This window comes from Salvia splendens, chromosome 17 (assembly GCF_004379255.2).
Source record: "Salvia splendens isolate huo1 chromosome 17, SspV2, whole genome shotgun sequence".
Taxonomy (NCBI): Eukaryota; Viridiplantae; Streptophyta; class Magnoliopsida; order Lamiales; family Lamiaceae; genus Salvia; species Salvia splendens.
In genome coordinates this window covers 6,815,336-6,838,614 of record NC_056048.1, presented here as the reverse complement: position 1 = coordinate 6,838,614, position 23,279 = coordinate 6,815,336, and the positions used below count along the sequence as shown (strand labels likewise).

General features: G+C 35.9%; 4 protein-coding genes across 5 annotated transcripts; 2 read left to right on the top strand and 2 right to left on the bottom strand.

Annotated features, from left to right (window-relative positions):
* Positions 1-410: 410 nt before the first annotated feature.
* On the bottom strand, positions 411-821 carry LOC121774229. Its single transcript, XM_042171137.1, has one exon. The coding sequence runs from the start codon at positions 819-821 to the stop codon at positions 411-413; it is 411 nt and encodes a 136-aa protein (XP_042027071.1).
* Positions 822-4,041: 3,220 nt separating this feature from the next.
* On the bottom strand, positions 4,042-7,321 carry LOC121773503 (ATP-dependent Clp protease proteolytic subunit 3, chloroplastic-like). Its single transcript, XM_042170379.1, has 5 exons — positions 6,894-7,321; positions 6,462-6,576; positions 5,520-5,695; positions 4,604-4,699; positions 4,042-4,520 (listed from the first exon to the last, which is right to left on the bottom strand). Exons 1-5 carry the CDS (start codon positions 7,212-7,214, stop codon positions 4,281-4,283), a joined length of 948 nt encoding a protein of 315 aa, XP_042026313.1. The 5' UTR covers positions 7,215-7,321; the 3' UTR covers positions 4,042-4,280.
* A 1,258-nt stretch (positions 7,322-8,579) lies between these two features.
* Positions 8,580-9,779, top strand: LOC121774228 (putative nuclease HARBI1). Its single transcript, XM_042171136.1, has 4 exons — positions 8,580-8,717; positions 8,816-8,866; positions 8,941-9,166; positions 9,259-9,779. Exons 1-4 carry the CDS (start codon positions 8,580-8,582, stop codon positions 9,729-9,731), a joined length of 888 nt encoding a protein of 295 aa, XP_042027070.1. The 3' UTR covers positions 9,732-9,779.
* Positions 9,780-18,874: 9,095 nt separating this feature from the next.
* On the top strand, positions 18,875-23,243 carry LOC121773320 (methionyl-tRNA formyltransferase-like). 2 transcript variants are annotated; one of them, XM_042170151.1, is made up of 11 exons: positions 18,878-19,072; positions 19,148-19,210; positions 19,523-19,657; positions 20,381-20,483; positions 21,052-21,122; positions 21,200-21,304; positions 21,398-21,431; positions 22,030-22,130; positions 22,246-22,305; positions 22,365-22,568; positions 22,917-23,243. In XM_042170151.1, the coding sequence occupies exons 1-11, from the start codon at positions 18,962-18,964 to the stop codon at positions 23,004-23,006; spliced, it is 1,077 nt and encodes a 358-aa protein (XP_042026085.1). In that variant the 5' UTR covers positions 18,878-18,961; the 3' UTR covers positions 23,007-23,243. The 2 variants fall into 2 exon arrangements, with proteins under 2 accessions (XP_042026084.1, XP_042026085.1); XM_042170150.1 differs by having other exon boundaries at positions 18,875-19,072; positions 21,200-21,431.
* The last annotated feature ends 36 nt before the right edge of the window (positions 23,244-23,279 follow it).

Sequence of the window (23,279 nt, the reverse complement as noted above, 5' to 3'; positions counted from 1 at the left end):
AATAAATACTACTACATTCGTCCCGCATTAACTATCACATTTAGTTTTCTGCACTTATTTTGTAAAAATGATAATAAGTAGTTAAAGTGGAAAAATAGTAAAATAAGAGAGAAAATAATGTAAAGAAAACTCTTATGTACCTTATTCTCTCTCTTATTTTACTATTTCTCGACTTTAACTATTTATTACCATTTTTACAAAACGAGTGCAGAAAAATAAATGTGACAGTTAATGCGGGACAGGGGTAGTACAATATATACCCTTAAATATATACTTACAATCTCATTTGTGTTGAAAGCAAATCATATTCCAAACTTGAATCAAAATACACACACATTCTCTATGTACCTATCTATTATCAAATGTATAAATATAAAATCTCAATATTATTCACACAAATAAAAATAACCCTAAAAATCAATATCTATACAAACATGGCTTCCGGCGAGCAATCCCTTAGCCACCTTGAGCGCATTAGCGACGACGACAGACGTCGAGAAAGGAACCGTCATCGCGATCAGCGCCAACATCCCCAACGCCACGCTTGGTCGCGTATTCATGAGATACGACTGCAACAACCCCACCGTATCCAAAACCCCCTCGTGGTAGTGCGTGAAAACCCTCTTCTCCCACTCCTTCCATTCCGGCGCCGCCACCACCCCTTCTTCTCCTTCTCCTTCTCCACCACCAACGCTCTCGATCACCTTCATCTTCTTGATCCTCATTCTCAGCACGATCATGTTCTCGTCAACCGATTTCCCCTCCTCTCCACCTTGCTGCGCCTTGATCGCAAACCTTTTATTTACGACGCCGTTTCTCATCGTGGAAATTCGTTTTTGGGGTAATTTAGGGTTTGCCGGTAAGAAAGTTGTTGTTGTTGCCATTTTTGAGGAATTATACTGCAAATTAATTTGAGAGGGTTTGAGTTGTTTATGCATATAATATATATAGATAGAGAGAGAGGTGTGTGCATGAGATGATACATGCCACGTGGAAAACCCTAATAAAATTTTCGAGTAGAAATATGAAACACTATTTGTAATAGAGGAATATGTGTGGTGTGTAGACATGAGAAATCTAGAAGATGGCGTATGAGATTTAAGTTATTTTCGAACTGAAATTGAATATATTGAGTGGGCCATGTGTTGATTTGCTTTCAAGTATTTGTATGAAGTTGCTTTGAAGTGAGATATTGCATAATCACACCCTAATTCACAGCAAAGAATTCCGTTGCGTGAGCAAGTAAAAAAATAGTCAATTTTGTCAAAGAATTTAATTTAATTTAATTAATCGTTTGTACCTTTAAAATGAACAACTATCTAATTAAGTTAATTTTTCATCAACTTCATACTTTCTAGGGTGTTCTAACATTAATGCTGGATTGTTTTAGTTTGAGATGAGTTGGTAAAGTGTTTGAGTAGAACAAGATATGTATAATACTGATGCTGCGATTCCAACTTATTAATTAATGAAACTGATAAGTATACATATGCAGTTATTGAATCTTCTTAAGTTTTCATGAAAACGACGTCGTATATATACAATTAGAGTAACAATCTTTTCCACTAATGTCTATCGTTTTACAAAATGTTAATGCATAGGAGAAATATACATGTTTCAATTAATTTATGAGGTCTACCTTCATAGGGAAGTGTATAAATTAATGATTAGTATCTTCCAGTTAAGTAATTAATGATAATGAATGCCAGCATTCAAAGAATTCTTCATATAACTGAAAATGCATGTGGCGTGATGTAATGTCTTGCTCTACACCTTAAGAAGCAAGCAACTCATCACACATACCATGCATATGTACTATACAATTTTTGCAAGTTTAATTTTTCCGCAATAAAGATAATTCATCATCTAATTAAAGATCAATTTATTATCATTAATGTTAGATGCATAATTTAGTCACAAAAATTGTTCTCAATTTGATCTATCTCGACAGGATAATAAGAGGTTTATAAAATGAAAACTCTTATTTAAATTGAAAACAGAGAACCAATTTATCTCTTCTATTGCGAAGATCTAATGATAAATTAATACTGCATTGCTTGAGTTTGAATCTCATTAGTGACAAAAAGTTTATTTTTATGCAACCCTGATTAATTTTATGATGAATGACTGAATGTAATAACTTTACACGTTCTCATGAAAATTTTAATTCTCATGAGACACCAAACCTTTATCCCATACACACATGTATCTATATAACAATATTCAAGATCTAATTAATTAATTAATTAGGGAAGTACTATATTTTTTAGAATTCTGACCGATTTATATAATTTGTTTTACCTTTGGTGTGGCATCATCAGATGTGTGATTAAGTAAATGGATCAATTAGATTTAGATCGAATATGTATTTTTTTAATAGAAAATATTGTCTCTTCTTGGACTATGTCATTGTTACGTATCTATAGCATGTAGTCTATAAATTGTAATTATGGTCGACTGTGAGAGGATAATTAATATCATCGTGACAAAACCTAATTAAAAAAAGCTTAGCTACGTGCATGGTTTTGATATCAATTATTTTTTCCTCGGGTGCGTTAATTAGGGTAATTTAAATTGCACCAAAAATATTCAATAGGAAATTGATCTATAATTTGCATATATATGCCAAAAATAAGTTTATATAGCAATTAATTAGCGGACATGGGAGAGTAATTATACCTCATTTTGTTATTTTCAGAAATTTTTTACTATAAATGATTTTGTTAGCTAGTATTATAGGTCATATTTAGAAAATGTATAACTTGAACCAATGGGTTGTGTTGTGCTCGTGAGGTGAAGGATACTTGGGAGAAAAGAGAATAGAATCGTGAAGACTTCAACTTGCGTCTATAGCGTAATGCCTCCAAACAGAATATTTGTTGCCTTCACTTTCTTTCTTATTCTTGTCAACAACTCTAGATTTGGGTAAAATAAAATACTGCTACTTCATTATTATAAGAAGCTAATGTTAGTAACATATATCTGAATTTATGTTGGTAACATGAGTATATTAGGTATTTCTAACATCAAACGTCACGTCTCAGGTTTGAAATCCACTATTTTTTTAATTGTTGGAGTCTCTCCTATTTGACTTTTTAATTATAGTTTGCATAATGCCATCCGCATCCCTGTCTCAATACCGTCTCTTAACCGTCTCATCCATTTACTATTTATGGGCCTCACTCACTGCACTTTTTACCCAATCTCTTAACTAAGAGACACCACCTGCATCCCTCCATCTCTTAACCATCTCATCCATTAACTATTCATTCAATTTCATTTTTTATTTTTATTTCCAACAAATTCAATTAATATTTCATTGAAATATTAAATTAATACTAATAATTCATAAAATCATTAAAAACCACGAAAATTACAAGAACCGGAATTATCAAGTTGTGGGACGCAATGGGATGAGACGGCGCTCCTGCATCGCGGTCTCGTCTCTCCGAGACGAGATCGAGCCCGCATCGAGACGCGATGCGGGTGCTCTAATCACAAGAACCGTAATTATCAAGCTGGTTTTCAAGTGTGATTTACCATTTTGTGTAGTTTGTAGCTTTGTTTTAAAATACTATATAGTAATTTGCCAAGAATTGAGTAAGAATAGATTTTACTTAGGTTATCCACAACGAATGTCCCAATATCAATATCATATAGCATTTGGTTATTTTATTTTATCCAACTCAGTTATGCATTTGGAGAATGCATATTTAGCCAGTTACGCATTCTAGTAATTAGCTAGTTATGCATTCTCCGAATACATAACGCCCATTTACGCATTCTAGTAATTTGCTAGTAGTAATTAGCTAGTTATGCATTCTCCGAATACATAACGCCCATTTACGCATTCTAGTAATTTGCTAGTTATGCATTCTCCGTAACACCCATTTTTAAAAGTAGAAAAAAAACACTTCATTTTTAGAATTTAGTTGCTAGATTAACCTTATTCTTAGAAATGTGCCAATAAAATCATGCAATGAAGTTATGGACACATCAAAAATTATACATATGGACTGTTAATGAAGATGCAACATTATATAACTAGGCAAATCATCAAAATCCATGGGATAAGATTTGAACATACTGTCTAACTCAGTTTCCATGTTACAATCTTCACCAATTTCTGATAAATTTGTCTAATTACAAACAGTAAAAATGATATTACTACTTGATTCGCCAATCGGTTGCAATCCATAACATGAGACTAGTAAATGACGTGAAGAACATCTAAACTCTCTTTCAGGCCGTCGATCCTCTGTCACTGAATTATTGGTACTTCATTCACCAACAACGACTCCGTTTTGCAGCATCCTTTCCTCAGAGGGTAGATTCTTCTTGGCTTTTTTACTGCCTTCGACTTTCCATTGATCCCAAACTCGTGTTTTGGGAGGGGGCGAAGTATCTCCAGTTGGTGCCACAAGGCCAGGTTTTCCATCATCCACGACTTCATCCACCAACCCATATTCCTTTGCCTCCCAGGCGCTCATAAAGTTATCACGGTCTGTATCTATCTCAATCTACAAAAGCACACAACCACATGAGCACAGGTAAAAACCATGAAAGAGACAAGGCTAGGTTTCCTGGGAGCTTAATAGCCAACCTGTGATTCAGGCTTCCCTGTGACTCGTGATAATATCTTGTTCAGCTTCACTTTGTGATAAGACATTTCTCTGATGCGTATGCTCATCTCCGTAGCCTAGAAGGAAGACATGCAACAAGGTATGGTGAGCCTAGATTAAGTATGAATGGAAGACAAGCAACAAGATACTGTGAGCCTACAATGATCATATAATGATCAGTCCCTCAATAACTGTAGAGCAGTCCTTTAATCCCATTGGAAAGCTACTAAATGCATTATGGCATTTGAGTATCTTAAGGACATGACCACCCTGGTATCGATCTGATATGAATGATTCGTGCATATACATGTAAAAGGGATATGTTTTTTATGCTACAAAAAGCAAGTTACTGAGGTGTGTAAACTTGAACACTGTGTTCTTCTACAGAACAAGTAGATTCTAAGACCTAACTGATACTTCATTTGACGTGAGTAGAGTCATCCTATGACAAGAAAGGGAAAAGAAGGTTAAGCCATTGAAGCAGAATGCGTCTTGCATGCCCTCTAACAATCTTTTTAGACAAACTGCAGTATGAAACTGGCTTCCTACTTCCAAAGCATTTCAATTTCGGAAATACAATTCATATCAATTGCAATATGCCTACAACTTTCTTTTTTATGGGAGGCTGGGGAATGTCCCTGCTTTATACACATGTTTATTGATGGTAGCAATTTGAGTTTATATATAGTGTTTGAAACTATTGATTCCTCTAATCATACCAAAACTTCCATAGCTAAGTCATTAAAATATATAAAGAAATGTTGCCATCAGTCATCTTATAACATTGGCCACAATATCGCCATGTTCCTCTCAACATTATCAGCACTTCATCTCGCTTATTACTGATATAAATAAGATTAGAGACGAGCACAAAAAGGAATAAAGATGTGAACATACTTTTCCACCAGATGTTCCAAGAGGCTGATGGATCATCACTCTAGCATTTGGCATGCAGAACCTCTTTCCTTTAGTACCAGAGGCCAGGAGGAAAGCTCCCATGGATGCGGCAAGACCCATGCAAATGGTAGATACATCTGCCTTGCACAATTTCATGGCATCGTATATACCCATTCCTACACAAGGGACTTCACTAGTTTAAAACATAATTCAAGGAACTGTTATCATTATACACATTGAAAAGCTAATGGTATTCATTATGCACTTAGAAAGTATGTGAAAATGCATTGCCTAGCACCTTAGTTTAATAAAAACATTCTAATGGGAGTACACAAATGTCCAAGAAAATGAACTCTCTGCAAAAGTTGATTTCTGTTTTCCTGGAAACAATTATAATTGCTTTCTTGCTTGCATATATTCCTCATTTCAATCCCATCAACTGTAATAGGTCTCATAACAGAATCTTATGCCAAGATATAGATCATATAACATGTATTATGAACAAATAGCACAAGTCTGAATGACAACGATAACATTCCTACCAAAGCATAATCACCAAACGCACTGTATGTCAAACCCACAAAATGATTAGCATATACTACGAAAGAAGCTATGGATATGATATGTTCAATTGGAAGTGGTTCGTGCTGTTTACAGCTGTTTTCACCAAGTACTACCGAATGTTAATGACTCATATTGTTTCCCATTCCAAACTCCCAAACCAATCCTTAAAATGCCATACAACAACTCCAGGCAGTCACAGATTGTTAATATTGTTGGCATTCTCAAGTTAAGCTTTGTCAAATATAAGCAAAAACCATAAAATACTATCCTCTTTCCAAAACCAAATGTTGGGCCAAATGTCATTAGTCATCTGAGATTCTAAATTATTCCACTAAAGCATAATCTTCAAGGAAAGACACTGCATATCTGGGAACTCACCAGCAGTAACAGAGCCACCAGGTGAATTAATAAACATTCTGATGTCTTTCTTCTGATCTTCGGAATCTAGCAACAACAGCTGACTTATGACGAAGTCTGCGGTCACATCATCTATCTGTTCGTCGACAAACAGTTTCCAAGGGGAGGATCAGATGAAGTCCATCACAAATCAATTGGAATTACTTAACTAAACCACACAAAACCAAAATCCACCTTTTAGCTTGATTTTGGACAGCATAACAATCTACATTAAACAACCCATTTACTTATCCATATTTCAGCCAAATTATTGAAAATAACAATGTCATTATGCGAAGAAAGAGGTGCAAAGCTCATTTTTGTGCAAGCATAAAGGGCTGGGCGGAATAATCAACACAGAAATCCCATCCCAGAATTCAAATTAATAGCAAGGATAGATGAAATAGGGAAAACCTGGGAGCCCAGGAAGATAATTCGCTGGCGCAGGAGCATGTTGGTGGTGTCAAGCTCTTCGAATCGCGGCAGCCATGACGGAGCTGCATAATTAGACACGTCCCACTGGCTCGATATGCTCTGTTTCGACGCTTTGGCGGAGAGATTTCCTCTGCTGCTATCGTTATTTTGGCTACTGCTACTAACGTTAGCGGCGCTTAGGCGAAGTAAGTGGTGGCAACTATCGTGGGGTTGCGGGAAAGTTGGAGGCTGGCGGCGCAGGAAGGAGGCTGAGGTAGGAGTGGATGAGGCTGCGGCGAATGTTAGACAACCCAGCTCCATATCTCTCTGTCTACGGCTTTTTCCGCTAAAATTCTTCGGCAGAGAAAATGAGATTGGGTTTTCTTGCTACAGTTGAATAGGGGTTATGCGACGTCTATGGATTTATGTTAATTCGGAAATGGTCCCTGGGGATTCGAAAATGGATCTCAAGTCCTTTTAGTTAATGGGAATGCTAGCGATTGGTTCGGCAATTTCTAAATTTTTGAAAAAGAAAAAAAAAATGTACGCAATTTGCTTGGCAATTTAACCAACATAAACGCTATTAATGTTTAGTTTTTAATCAAAAATCCAATAAAACATGATACTCCCTCCATCCCATATAATTTATCTCATTTTTCCATTTCGCTCCGTCTCACATAATTTGTCTCATTTCGATTTTTACCATTTTTAGTAGTGGACTACTAAACCCCATATTCCACTAAGGGTTCGTTTGATTGCCCTGAGAGGGTAAGATAAGCCCTCTTATCTAGGGCGTGTATAGTATTTGATTGCCCTGATAAGCATACCTGAATACCCGGTATTCAACCACCGACCCGGTTGTAATTAAGATACCACCCACGTTTTTGTGTATATGGTTGTCGCGGTTCTCACCTCCGATACGGTCGTATGCCATGTTTCCCGATTGTGAGAAATTGAATGTGAGTTGTGTGATTGCCCAAAAGACCCTTTATTATTTGTAAATCAATTTGGGGCTGAAGCTGCAATCGGCTCATGAATGAGGAACTTGTAAGCGGACAGATTTAATTCCCTTCATTCGCGTTCAATTTTGCAGAGGTTAGCACTTTATTTCGGTTAATGCTTGGATGAATTGCATAATTTTGTTCTCAATTGTTTGTTGGGTTCATGGTATTGAATTGCATTATTTCGGTTAATGCTTGGATGAATTGTCGCAGCGTCTTGCTAATCGAATTCATATACAATCTGGAGGTCTGAAATCGGCGTCGGTTTTGAATGGGTAACGCCGAGGATTCTCGAAAGGTATGAAATCTGGTTCCCGTAAATGGTTATGATATCGGTATTAGGTTTTGAATCGAGTGGAATATGTTGTGTTTGTTCTCCAGTTACGTTGACAGTATGCACGTGTTCGACCTTGGTTAGTAGTTGAAGGCTATCTTCTGTGTTTTATAATTTGGACAAGATTTTGTTTCCATCCATATTGTTTGCAATTGCTTGTATGTCCACAGAATAACCTGACCACCGTGGTGTTTCTGATAGAAGAGATTATACGGAACCACCAAATTAACATGCTTCTCATATCTTTGATGATCACATTAATTTTCCCGCAAAATCGCAAGCGTAAACGGTGTATGTCTACTAGATAGGCTTGTGCGTGTGACAGATAGAGCTTGTGTGGATAATTTGAGAATGGATAGGAATACCTTTGGGCGTCTATGTCGTATTCTCCGTGACCGGGTAGGCCTAGTGGACCAGAGACAAGTGACTGTTGAAGAACAAGTGGCTATATTCCTGTGTGCGCTTGTTCATCACAAAAAATCCCGCATAGTAGGTCACAATTTCATGTGATCATCTCAAACCGTCTCCAAATATATCCACACTGTACTCCATGGAGTTCTCACGCTTCACAACCTTTTTTGGTGAAGCCCATCCCAATAGATGAGGCTTGCACTGATCGTAGATGGAAATGGTTCACGGTACGTTGACATTGAGATGCTTACAGAAATTTTGGATATCCGGATCATGAATGTGGTTTGAAATGTGCTTGCAGGGTTGCTTAGGTGCTTTGAATGGGACTTACATCAATGTGCGTGTCCCAATTGCTGACGTTCCCCGGTACCGTAATCGAAAAGGTCACATTACCACTAATACACTAGTCGTGTGTGACCCCCAGCTCAGATTCACTTACCTCCTTCCTGGCTGGGAAGGCTTGGCAGCCGATTCAAGGATTTTAAGGGATGCAATCAGCCGACCTTTAGGTCTGAAAGTACCCAAAGGTGTTGTATGCACGATTTTATAATAAATTTATCATACTTACAACTTGTTACACCCCTTTACTTTGAGAATGTACATGTCTTGCATTTTTCAGGATGTTACTATCTATGTGATCAAGCATACCCAAATGCCGAAGGTTTCTTGACACCGTACAAAGGTGTCCGCTACCATCTCAAGGAATGGGGGGTCGGAAGGCAAGCACCCCAAACACCGGAAGAGCTTTTCAACCTTAGAAACTCCAAGGCGAGGAATGTCATCGAAAGATCATTCGCGGTGCTGAAGATGCGATGGGGAATCCTAAGGTCAACAAGCTTTTATCCGATAGATGTTCAAACTGGGCTCATAATCGCATGCTTTCTTCTACACAATTATATACGAAGTGAAATGGTAGTTGATCCCGTCGAGGCTGAGCTGGTTAATGAGGCTGATATTGATGATGAAACTGTCAACGATCCTTTGTTATATGGTGATAATATCAGTAGCGTGGAACCATCGGCATTATGGACCCAAAAAAGGGATGATCTTGCAATGGAAATGTGGGGAGACAGAAATAATGGACAAGTTTGAATGCCTATGCAAATGGACACCTTATTCTTTTCAGTGTTGAGATAGGTTGTGCAAAGTGAAGTTACTTTCTTGTATTTTTTTATAATTCATTACTTATTTTCACCTTATTCAAGCTGTAAGACATTTTATTCCACAATGCAGAGGCTTCAATTTTTTCCCATTTTCTGATGGTCATTGTTTTATAGTCAAGTTGATTGGAGGGTCCGTATTATTTAAGTTATTTGTTATGTTTTGTGAGGTTCATACCAGCTCATATAATTACCACCATGCTATTAATTTGTTATGGGCTCATGATCACATGCTTTTCTTATACACAATAATATACGAAGTCATATGGAGCTAACTGTATTTAGGCGGCGTTAAACGAAGTTTGGGATTCAAAATAGCAAGCCGATTAAGAAAATTTGGTGAACTATACTCACCCACAGTACACGCTAGTTCAGTCATAACACACTAACATCATACATACTTCATATTAGATAGGTATTTCACTGAAGCTGCAAACAAAGGAACCTCTCAAGGCCGATCAAACCACACATAAAACTGAACCTCAGTCCGATCAATGAGTTTGAAGTGGCACCACACACCAACCACTAGATTGTTACGTTCCTTGAAACGTCTCTAGCCAGATCTTGGTGTCGTTGTGGTCGAGAATGATGTACCAGCAGTCACCGTTTACATTGAAGTACACCGAGTCTTGAAGGGAAATCATTCGAATGTGGCGGCGCCAAAAAACCATTGGAATCTCCAGTGTGCTGTTGATGTTCGACGAATCAAGCGTAACGGTGAACGTCGGGCAACCATCCTCATCCAATACCCCTGCGTCCGAAGCATAGTCGTCACCGTCCGACGAGTCCCCACCCTCTGATTGCGTTGGCACGTAGTCGTCCGATGTATCCACATCCGGGGCATCACTATGGTCGGAGTCTCCATATCCAGTGGCTTCGTATAAATTTAATGAGAAAAAAAGGAAAGTCAGAGGCAACGACCACCTAGTAACGTACTTTATTCGGTTATATAATGCACCTTGTAGATCACCGAGAGGAGGACATCCAGTTCTTGGGTTATAGCGCTTCACAAGGAATACCCCCGCGTCGACCATGGTAAAAGTAAGCACATCATGGTGAACAATTTCGTTGGTGATCCGAAAGTCTGACCAGCCAGCGTGGAAATGGCAGCCTCTCGCAATATTCAACACACGAACTGGGAAAATCCTCCTTCCTAGCAGCGTGATTAGGTGGCAGTCGAAAGGTAGGTTAGCACCATGAAGAGCCACAAATTCTGGTGGAATGCGCTACACATATAATGAACAAACACTTAGGTTAAGCATTAACAAGTCGACGTTGTGAGCACAAAACAGAGAACGACCAAAAACATTACCAACTCATTCAAACTAGTAGCTTCGGAAAACGTCCTGATGAAGGACGGCATTCGTAAGTACTCAATGACTCGGTCGTTGGCCATGAATGAAAACACTCTGAGATGTGGTGATGTCTAGCCTTGGTAAGGTTTATTTAACACCGCTGAATACCTCCGCATCCACTGTGTTTCTGATGGCTTGATTAGCCATATCACTGCAACCCCATTGGTCTTATTACATCATCTTTAATGCAGAGCCTAAGTTGGTGAACACCACACATCATATGTTGCTGAAATTTAGCCTTTTCAGAGACTAATTGAATGTGTTTCAAGCGTTTGGTTTTGGCAGTATATGCCTTGGCTTAACCCAGCTGTTGATTCCGAGAATTGTTGCATTTATTCCTCAATATTTGGCCGATGCATTATGCACCACTAAACTGACAATTTAATTTTGTCCACTGAGTTCCGTAATGAGGTAGTAATTATGCAAAATGAAATAAGAAAATATCCATAAATATTTCACACAAATGCATAAGAGTAGATTCATTAGAACTGCTAACTGGTTTCAAAATAACATCACTACATTGTTCTCTCATTTCAAACATAATGAGGTAGTAATTAGCAAAATGAAATGGGGTCCCTATGTTAACGATTACAGCTTTTCGTCGGCTTCCAGTAGATCAAACACAAAGGCTGCATGAGCAGTTTCGGGCAAGCCCCGAAACAGATCAAGGAGTTCGGGTTCCTTAACAAGTTTCTTTGAAATATAGAACCACATCTTGAGAGATAAGCCGGGAATACTTTTTAGTTGATCAAAGACCTCCGACCTCTTGTTGCTCAGATCGAACTCATACCCAATCCAATTCGAAATCTCTTTCAATCGTTCATTTGTGTCTGTGTGAATCTGCCCCATGATAGTTATAACTCCATCCATCTTGTCTTCTACTTTTTGCTTCTTAAACACCTTTTTGGCAACTTGTTTTCCTCTCAAGGAACCTGATCCATAAGCAGCCCCTATCGTTGTTCCTGTCCCCCCCTAATGCCTCTCCTCCTGGACCCACACTAACATCAACACCAGATCCAGGCCCTCCTACTTCGGTGGCGGACTGGCTCTCATCAATCATCTCAGGCAGGACACCTTCCGGGAAGACCATGTCAGGAAATAGATCTGTAAACTCATGTGAGTGGATGTCCCATCCGCGGGTTGAGTCTCATCCGCGACCGGAGAATCATCTTTGTTCCCGTAAATGGTTCTCGCAGCAGCACCAACGTCTATACAGTTTTCACCATCAGCCCGGTCATTTCCAAAAACCTCCTTCCAGTCTTCGTATTGAGGCCATGATTTGTTCCGCATATACTTGGCATGCCTGTCTCTCTAGACGCAAACAATCACACAACGAATATTAACAATTACATTCTCTTATATAAATGGAACTAACATCAGTGATGGTTATAAATGAAGTCATGTTTTATGATACGTAGTGAAGCCAATACCGCTGTAGTTACCATAAGATAATACATACCTTACAAAATAGCGCCCATTGCTCGTCATCACATTCAATTCGGTAGGTACCATCTGAATTGAAGCCAATGCCACTGTAGTTAAGCATCGTCTTAAGTGATCCGTAGTTCCTCTTCCAAGTAGTAATCTTTGAGTAGATATGCGTGTGTGGCAGTATATCGGTATTTGGAAATTCACTCTTGATCGCCTCCCGGGCCCGAACAAGGTAACCATTGCGAAATCCATTGTCGGACTTCCAGCCGTTTGCTGCCAATTCATTTAAAGTTGCCATTAGGATTTCTTCCTCATGAGCCGACCAAATGCGTCTCGACCTATTAGATTTCACGTTTCTGTTTGGGCCCAAATCCTTGCTACCTACCATCAGTAAACACCCAATATAACTGCATGCCGGATATAATTCTGAGTTCCAATAAAATAGCAACGAACTTAACCTAACAGACTATTACCTTCTGGGCTTCCATTGTCTTCGCTACCTTCAGTGTGTTGTGAGGCCATATCAGTCAAGCTGTAAACGAACAGGTGATTGATAGTTCATTAGAAACCCTATCAACCCAGGCAATGATATTACAATAGGGTAGCCATGCAAAACAGATGATTCCCAAACGGACTAGCTAAGTCGCGCAACACAAAGAGCAATAAACCTCAATACTGACATTTTACTTGTGAGAGCAATAATGCTAACTAATACTGATACCGAGTCTTGGGTATGAGTTATATGCAATTTATGTAGAATCTATCAGAAAATCAATCCAAAAACACAAACCAAATCAATCCACAAACACAAACTAAATCAATCCACAAACACAAACCAAATCACAATAACCTCTGCCTGCCACGTTTCGGGGATGGTGTTCGTCGGCCGGCCGCTCTTGGAGTGAAATGACAGTAATGGCGCTCGATTTTTGATTTTAGGCGGTAGAGTATATTTTTGGTAGGGATGAATTAGGGCTTGGAGGACCAATTTGGAATTATGCAATTGTTTTGAGGGTAAAACTGTCAATCGAACTCGGTATCAGTACTTTCGATCGAGCATAACAAAAACAATATAAGCTATCTGATTAATTGTCTCAGGGCAACCAAACGCCTAACATGAGATAAGCTATCTTCTTGGTTATCAGCTATATCTTACAAAATCCGATATGACTATCATATCTCATATTGCCATCTCCGGGCAATCAAACGCGCCCTAAGAGCATGTGGGCCCGGACCTACTTTTATTACTTTTTTACTCTTTGCTCTTACGCAAGAGCACAACACTCACATCCATGTTCTTCCACAAGGACATGCTCAAGGGTCCCAACATTCTATTATTCAATTTAAATAAAAACATTTCCACAATATTAAAATGCATTAAAAATATCCGGAATACTATTACAAATTACAAAAAAATTAAAAATTACATAATTAAAATACTAAAAATTAAAAATTACATAATTAAAATACTAAAAATTTAAAATTAACTAATTTAAATTTTTGGTGTGGAAGTGAGAGTATTTATAGATGAAAATGTGAATTTTGGGGAAAAAAATTGAAAAAAATATTAAAAGTATGGAGAAAACGGATATAATTTATTGGGAAGTGGGAAAATATTTTTTTATTTAATTCAGATTTTTTAAATTAAATCCGATTTTTTTAAAAAAAGAAAAAACGAAATTGCCAACTAATCAGGCACCGCCACGTCAGCTGCTCAGCGGCACGGACGTTCTCGAAACATCAAGCAGCGCCGTGCCAGCGGCAAGAGCACAACGGCGAGCAGGGGTCAGCCGAACAGCGGCACGGACGCCGTCCTTGCGAGCGAGCACCTCTGCGGATGCTCTAACTTATTCCTACTCACATTTTATTATAAAACTAATATATAAAAGTAGGACCCACATTTCACTAACTTTTTCAACTCACTTTTTATTACATTTCTTAAAACCCGTGCTCGGTCAAAGTGAGATGAATTATCCGGGACGGAGGGAGTAATAAATTAATTTAACACATTTTTGGTCATACAATTGATGATGTATTGTTTTATGATCACATCCACATCCTTATATTTATGTTTAACTAGTTTTCCACCCGCGCATAGCGCGGTGCTATATATATATAAGTATTTTTAATTGAGACATTGTTCTTTAATTTCATAGTACACAACCTATCACAAATGTACACAAACTCAAATATTAGCATTAAATTTATAAAGAGAAAATAAATTTTTATAAAAACAAAATAAACACAAAATAAGCCCGAACCCATAATATCTATAATTTTAAGATTCTAAATAACCATTGCTAATAAAAACACAAAAGAATCAATATCTAGAGTCTAAAAGTTAATACTGACTCCGCTAATAAATTCACTCGCTTTAAATGGATAACAATTTCAAAGTTTCGTGATTGAATTATTCAGACATCGCGAGCATGGGTTGGGCCTGCATAGCCCATTTGGCCAATTTAGCTTCATTATCAAATCATCCATTTTATTAAATATTATCTTCGTCTACAAAAAATAGTCTCACATCTTCCGACCATCCATAAAAAATAGTCCTATATTTAAAATGAAAAGTGACTTCTAATTTATAACTCATTTTTTTTATCTTGTTCTCTTTTACTTTATATTCACATTTGATCTTGGTCTTTCATATTTTACTCACTTTATTTCTTCATATCATATTTTACGAATTTTGCATTGGATGCAATTTGCACAAATAACTTTTCCACAATTAGCGCGAAGTTAGGTTAATAAAAAAGCAACATAAATTGAACTTATATATAATGGACTCGTATTGAATTCGATGTTCCACCTATTGCCATTTTTGGAAAACATGTATTGGGGAGCAATAAATATTATGTAAAAATTAAAAATAAAGGTTTATTAAGCACTACTATAATTTAATTTAATTAAGAAAATTCTTATATGCCTCATAGTAGGAAAACTTCGTTGAGACTAAGAAAATTTATAATATATCTATCTCTGATCTATAATCTACAAACATATTAAGCAACAATTTTTTGGGGAAAATTTTGGGGGAATCAACGAGAGTTTCTGCCAATTTGCAAAAAAATTATATGATTTTTTTAATTATATTTTCAAAACTGCATTTATATTTCTTAAAACCATTTATACGGAGTATGTAGAATTGACAAAGTCGGCAAAAATGTAACCAATGGTTTATTTCTACTCAGATGTTAAAAAATTTATAGTTTTTGGCTCAATGTATACATCTGCCTTTTATTTAGGTTTTGTGCAAAGCTACGTAAACTTCTTTAGGAAGCTATATAATTGATGTAACTTTTGGACTTTTTTATTATCTTTGATTGATTGTAAATCAGTCAATCAATCAAGCTTTTGCTTTGTACAATGGACAATTTAGTTTTTACATCATATATATCATATATATGTATAAGAGAACCCAAAAAAATAAATTATAATATTTTAATATTCATCCAACTCAACTATACATTTTTTTGTTGATTTATTAGTGACTATCCGACCACATCATTATAATTTGTTTTTATTATTTTTTTATAATAATATTATTACATGAAATATTTATTATTGCATAATAAAAAATTATAGAACGCACAATAAAAGATAAACTGAGAGTTATAAAATAAACAAATAAACAACATAGTAAATTACAATAATTGAAATACGAAATTGAAAATACATAATTGGTGCTCAAAACATAAGATGAAAATTAGTAATATAAATTTTGAGAATCGGAGAATATATTACTCTCATCATTATTCATAGTGAATACTGAATAACAAAGAAGACTACAAAATTAAAAATTATACTACCAAAGAAGAAGGATTATATGAGGACGGAAAATGATATTATTTGTATGATTAAAAAATATAGCAAATGTGGTTTCTATTTATAGAGGATGAAAAATTATGAATTTTGGTATAATTTTTGTAATTATTTAATATAATAGATAAAAGATATATAAATGTTTAAAAAAATATTTATCAACTAATGTGATTGTGCCATTTGATACATTGATTTATTTGTTAACCATTGATTTTTGGAGTAGCATCTCTTATTCATTGCATCAATAACACTCCTTCACGTTTTCATTTAGTAGTATTATCCAATGTATAATGGTGTCTTATTCAATAACAACCTATCATGTCATGCATCTTACATTAAATTTCTATAATAAATGCTAGAGTGAACTAAAAAAAATGGTCCTTGGACTATGGGTTTATCTCGCCCATAGTCCTCAGACTTTAAAAATATCGTTAGACATCCCTGTACTAAGGGTTTATCTCAAATTTGATCCTTTTGCCATTTTTTATACGAAAATACCATTTAAAGCATTTGGGCAATTTGATCTTTTTACACTTTTAACATTTTAAATTTGATATTATTTCATTGATGTACTAAATCTGATATTATTTCAAAATTATCATTCTTTTTCCCTTTTGCTATTCTTCACTTTATTTCTTTATTTCAATATTAGATTTAATTTTATAAAATTAAATTTTACATTTCAATTTTTAAATATCAATACATTTTTTTAATTAAAACTATTAATTCATGGACACTATAAATATTGATTAAAACTATTATTTTTATTATTTAATATAATATTCAGCTGACTTGAAGAAGTACAAAAAATAATATTAATCATGATGTAAAAATAGGAGATATTCTATTTAGCCTTTTTCGGTTGTTATAATTGCTTGTGATTAAATATTATGAAGTTGACTAAAAATTTGATACTACTAAAAATTTTACTCCCTCCGTCCCCCATTAATTGTCCATTTTGCCATTTTCGTCATTCCCCCGTTAATTGTCCACTTTCACTTTTACGATAAATGGTAAGTAGATCCCACATTCCACTAACTTATTCTACCCACATTTTATTATAAAACCAATAAATAAAAGTGAGACTCATATTCCACTAACTTTTTAACCCACTTTCCTTTACATTTGTTAAAACCCGTGCCTGAATTAAAGTGGACGATTAATAGGGGACGAAGAGAGTATATAGGAGTATTTCTGTTGAAATTTAGTTAATTTTGATTGTTTTTAAATTAATAAACGAAAATTATTAGTCTTACATTAGATGCATATTTATTTCAGAATAAATCGTGTTATATGATCTATTTATGATTAAAACTATTAAATATTGATTAAAACTAGGGCTGGCAATTTTCGACACGACACGATAATCCGACACGAATCCGCACGAAATTATTGGGTTTGGGTCAAGTCTTATTGGATCCGTGTCCTTATCGGGTTGACCCATTAAGAACCCGATAATTTCGGGTTGGGTTCGGGTCGGATGCGGGTCGGATGCGGGTAACCCATTAAGAAATAATATTATTATTTTTATTATTATTTAAAAAAATATATATTACTTTAATTTTTTAATTTCTTATAAATTAGGTTTAAATAGTATAAAACGAATTTTAATTGTTTAAATTAGGTTAAAAATTAAGGTTTAATCGTGTAATATTAGGTTTTAATCGTGTAATATCAGGTTCGGGTTGTTATCGTGTCGTGTCAACCCATATTATATTGTGTCGATAACGGGTTCGTGTCGGGTGCGGGTCGTGTTCGGATTTGAAGGTAACAGGTCGGGTTCGTGTTCGGATTTACAGTTTCCTTAACAGGTCGGGTTCAGGTTAGGCCTTATTGGGTTGGGTCATTATCAGGTTGACCCGATAACGACCTAATCCGCACGATTTGCCAGCCCTAATTAAAACTAAGGCGTCATCATACCTTATTGATTAAATATTAGACACTATCAAATATTGATTAAGACTATTAATTTTTGTATTTAATAATTTTAATAATTAATAAAAATTTATTGATATTTAAAAATTGAAATTTAAAATTTAATTTTATAAAATTTAAGCTAATAGTGAAGGATGATAAAAGAGAAAAAGAATGATAATTTTGAAATAATATCAGATTTAGTACATCAATGAAATAATACTATATTTAAAATGTTAAAAGCGTAAAAATATCAAATTGTTCAAATGCTCAAAAGGGTATTTTAATATCAAAAAATGGCAAAATGACCAAATTTGAGATAAACCCATAGTCCAAGGACTATTTTTGTAGTTCACTCTAAATGCTAAAAGGTTTATACAATATACTCATAAAAATTCATGAAACTGAGTGGGAAAATAAAAATTCTTATAACTTAGGCTTTTATATATGTATAGATAGATTTCGAGAGCTCTTTTATAGAACTAAATTGGATTTGAAATTTGAATAGGCTTCTACAGCTTTTTAAGAAGAAATTACATACTGCATTTTATTGTGAAAAACAAATTCCAGTAAAAAAAGGTAAGAGCAATAAGATACGGGAAACACAAATTGGCGTTGAAAATAGAGTTACAGCAAAATGTTATCGTCTTCAGTGATGCTTCGCCGATTCTACTGCCTCGGCACCGCCGCCTCTTCTCCCGCCACTTCTTCTCACAAGAAGCGCCTCGTCTACTTGGGCTCTCCTCAAGTCTGTCTATCTGTGACAATGCCCAATTAATTACTAACACACACATTACTAATTCATACTGACTCTCCATTCCAGGTTTCCGCTTCCGGTCTTGATGCCCTTTTCACTGCCTCCTCCGCACCAGATTCCTCATTTGAGGTGCTTCCCTGTTCAACACTCTTTATTCTCTGCATTTCTGTTTCCCTTTGCGCATAAACTAGTCTCTATTTATTTTTCTGTTGTTCAATATTTCATAGGGTTAGCCTTGTAATTTGGATGGGAATATCAATGTAGTATGTTCTAACGCTGACAGTTTGTTCAAAGTGGACTAAAGTTACCATCTTTAGTTGAGATAAGTGATAAAAAGCAGCAAACTTGAGAGAACAATGCTCGTAAAAGGCATTGGCACTGTGATTTATTCAGCTTATTATGATGATTAACATTTATTGACTGCATTTTGGTATAATTCAGATTACGGCAATTGTCACCCAGCCACCATCTGCTAGAGACAGGGGTAGAAAGGTGATGCCTTCTCCAGTTGCACAACATGCTCTCGACAGAGGTTTCCCGTCTGATTTGATCTTCACCCCGATAAAAGCTGGTGAGGTAAATTATGTACTAATTCTGTCATATCTTCCACCGTTTTTTGTGCAAGTTCACTTTTGTTGAGTTTGGTTGATGACCCTTTTTATATACATGAATCTGTTTTCTACTTGTGTTCTGTAGTTTAACATCTGAGAGAGGTTGGTGATATGATTTATCAGTCTTTAACTTGGTGGATCATTGCTTGAAAAGTTAATAGCAGTGTGCTGTCACGTTCCCCTAATATATTTGCAGAAACCATTTGCACTTTTGGCCCAAATAAACAAATCTCCTAATGCTCATCTAAATTTATTACCCTGATTTTAATGGGCATGGAGTTTATTGTAATTGAAAATGAGGTATTGGGTACACTTATACTTCGTAAGGGAGATTGGGGGATATAGACTGAAGTCACATCATCACTTCAACAGGTAGTTCTCAGAAAGAAAATTGTTTTGTTAGGAAACAGGAACTATCGGGTAAACCTTCCGAGAAGGAACCATGTGCATCCCTTTGGAGGAGAGAATTTTTCTTTTGATTCTTGCATCTCTTATGTAACACTGATTAGTTGGCTCAGAACTATGGATGGGATATATATATTTGTAGAATTCTTTTTCCGATAAATAACTTGGCAAATATAATAATCGAGTTGATACTGCTGGAAGTTCAAAATATGTGTACAAGAACCTTTAATTCTATTACCTCTATGAAGGAACAGATTAATATATTTATAGCGCCTCCTTGCAGGAATCATTTCTTAGCAGCTTTAAGGCTTTGGAACCTGAACTTTGCATCACTGCTGCATATGGGAATATCTTGCCCACCAAATTCCTTAATATTCCGTCTATGGGTTAGTCTGAAGACTCCAAATATTCTCTCTGTTAATGGTTGTTATTCTTCTATATGATGGTTATGTACTTATGTTTCTGCACTTGTATTCATAATATTAACTGGAATGTTGTGTGTGTGAGTTGGCCAAGTGGTAGAGAGGTAATGCTTGAGACCAAAGGTCTCATGTTTGAGTCCTCCGTGGTGAGGCCTTTAAATTTAAATTCATTTTCCATCCAAGAAAAAAAAACTGAAATGTTGTGTTTATGCATAAACATAAGGAAGAGATAGGCTTATAGAAATTCAGATTCAGTGGTGTAATTTACAATGTGTGTACATCTAATGCATATGTTCAAGGTCTTGATATCTCAATGTATACTCATACCTGACTTTTTGTGAGCCCTATAATATTACTTGTAGTGAAGACTCTCAGCAGAAACACCATTTTTTTCATGCCATCTATAGATTATCTTCCATCATTATTTTCCATTCTGTTGTGATCAACTTATTTGATTGGCATTTTTATGGTGAATACATTGTGTCTCAAAAGCTGACATCTAGCTGTCTCAGATTTGAATGCAATCTTGTAGGGACTGTCAACGTACACCCTAGCTTGCTTCCTCTATATCGTGGAGCAGCACCTGTTCAGAGGGCTTTACAGGTCTAAACTGAGTGCTTCTTTTTCTTGCTAGACCCATTTTGACTTAACGGCATGACTGAATAAATGAAATCCAACAGGATGGTGTGCGAGAAACTGGGGTTTCATTAGCATACACGGTGCGCCAACTGGATGCTGGCCCTGTTATTGCTTTTGAAAAAATGGAAATTGATGATAAAATAAAGGTATGCAGAGCATGTCCTCTCAAATATTTGACCAAAAGAACTGTGTACCCATTCAATTTGCTTTCATATAAGCTCTCTGAAATATTTTTGCAGGCACCAGAGCTGTTGGAGTTTCTGTTTTCTCAAGGTTTGTCATTATTTTTGTCATTAACTTTTCCTGTTTATATGTATCCGCAAACTTCTCACCTTTGGAGCTTTGTCGAACTTGAGTTATAAATTTGTTTTTAGTGTTTTAGATGTCGTGAAGGTTCCCTGATTCATGACATAATCGTTTGATAGGAACCCTTCTAGAAGTATGACACTGCATGCATTTCATTGCTAATGATCTCACATTAATGGGCTTAGCATTTCTTGTGCTGGACCGTTTACTTGAGGTTCGTTATTTACAGTATAAAAGTGGAGCTGACTGGCATCGCCCACCCAAATGTATCTCATACAGATCTTGTTAACTTGTCACACCTCTGTCTATTCAGTTCCTGTTTTCGTAAAGTTGTCAGATGAATCATTCCAACATGTATGCTTTATCTTCTATTAGTAAGTGAATAATATAGTCCTCCGTCTCTGGGATCTTATGCTCTGCGTATGGTTATATAAATCACGAGTCTTTAGACTGTATTTTACTTTCTTCAATTGCTCATTATTACAAGAACGCGGCAACAAGAAGTTGGTTGTATATAGTATTAACTCCCTATTCATATTTGGATGCACAACACACTTGAATGTAGGATCTAAACTTCTGATCAGTGAACTTCCATCAATACTCGATGGTTCTGCCAAAACTAAAGCTACCCCACAAGATGAATCTAAAGCTACATTGGCTCCAAAGGTACTCTATGTTTTGGTTAGTCCTGAAATGTTTCTTTAATGTCAATAATTCTATCAGCATATCATGCTATTGTGATTTACACAATCCGTAATGGCTATTTTAATTTTTCATGCAGATAACTCAAGAAGAATCATATCTTTCTTTTGATCAAAAAGCTACAGTCCTTCACAACAAGGTATATTTTGTTTCTCAATTTGATTAATAGACATGGATTTATTGCATGTAAGTTTTTAGGTTCGTGCATTTTCAGGTTGGCCAGGAACTCGAGCCAAAGTTTTGGTGATTGATCCAAAAAATGATAAACCGAACACCATAGACCTTAAGATCATAACTACAAGAGTTCATGACAATAATGAGATTCGGAATGGTGAAAAAGATGATATCATCTTTGTAAAAGGCTCATTGATATTCCCATGTGGTGATGGAACAGCACTTGAGGTGAGCTGTCATAATATTTTGATTCAAAACTTTACAGCCATAGTAATATGCTGTCATGTTCTTCTATCTGCTGTAGTTAGCCATCTATGGGGTACGGTTACATATTGGGACGCAATTAAAGTTGATGGTTGATTGTGAACGCTAATTATTTTACTATGCTTCCTTACCTACGACTATCAGTGAGTTTTTTTTGTAAAACAAAAATTGAAGATTGATAGTTCTGCAATCGCTTTAATTACGTATTCCTGCACTATATTCCAGTCTTTTCATGACAAGATAATGAGTCGACATTCATGGTCATGTTGTGCTGCAAATTTTGTTTCGATAATCTTGTGTAACCACTTGTAGGTGTTGGAGGTTCAATTGCCTGGTAAGAAAGTCGTAAATGCTGCCGCATTTTGGAATGGTTTGAGAGGCCAAAAACTGAAAAAGTTATGATCACTGTCAAGTCATTAAAGGTACACCATGACAAGTCTCTACTTCTTCACATTCTTTCCATCTTCTCAATTCCTTCTTTCCAGTTTAGTTGAGGATGCTAATGCTTAGTCTTGAAACCGAGTTACAGAAACTATCGATTTAGTTTGATCGAACCATCCTTGTTTCTCGAGCTTTACATTGTTTGTATGATTAAAAATAAGCTAGAATTGCAACTGTTAATCATTTACTGCTTAATCATATACATAGTATACTATGTATATGGTGTTGTGTATA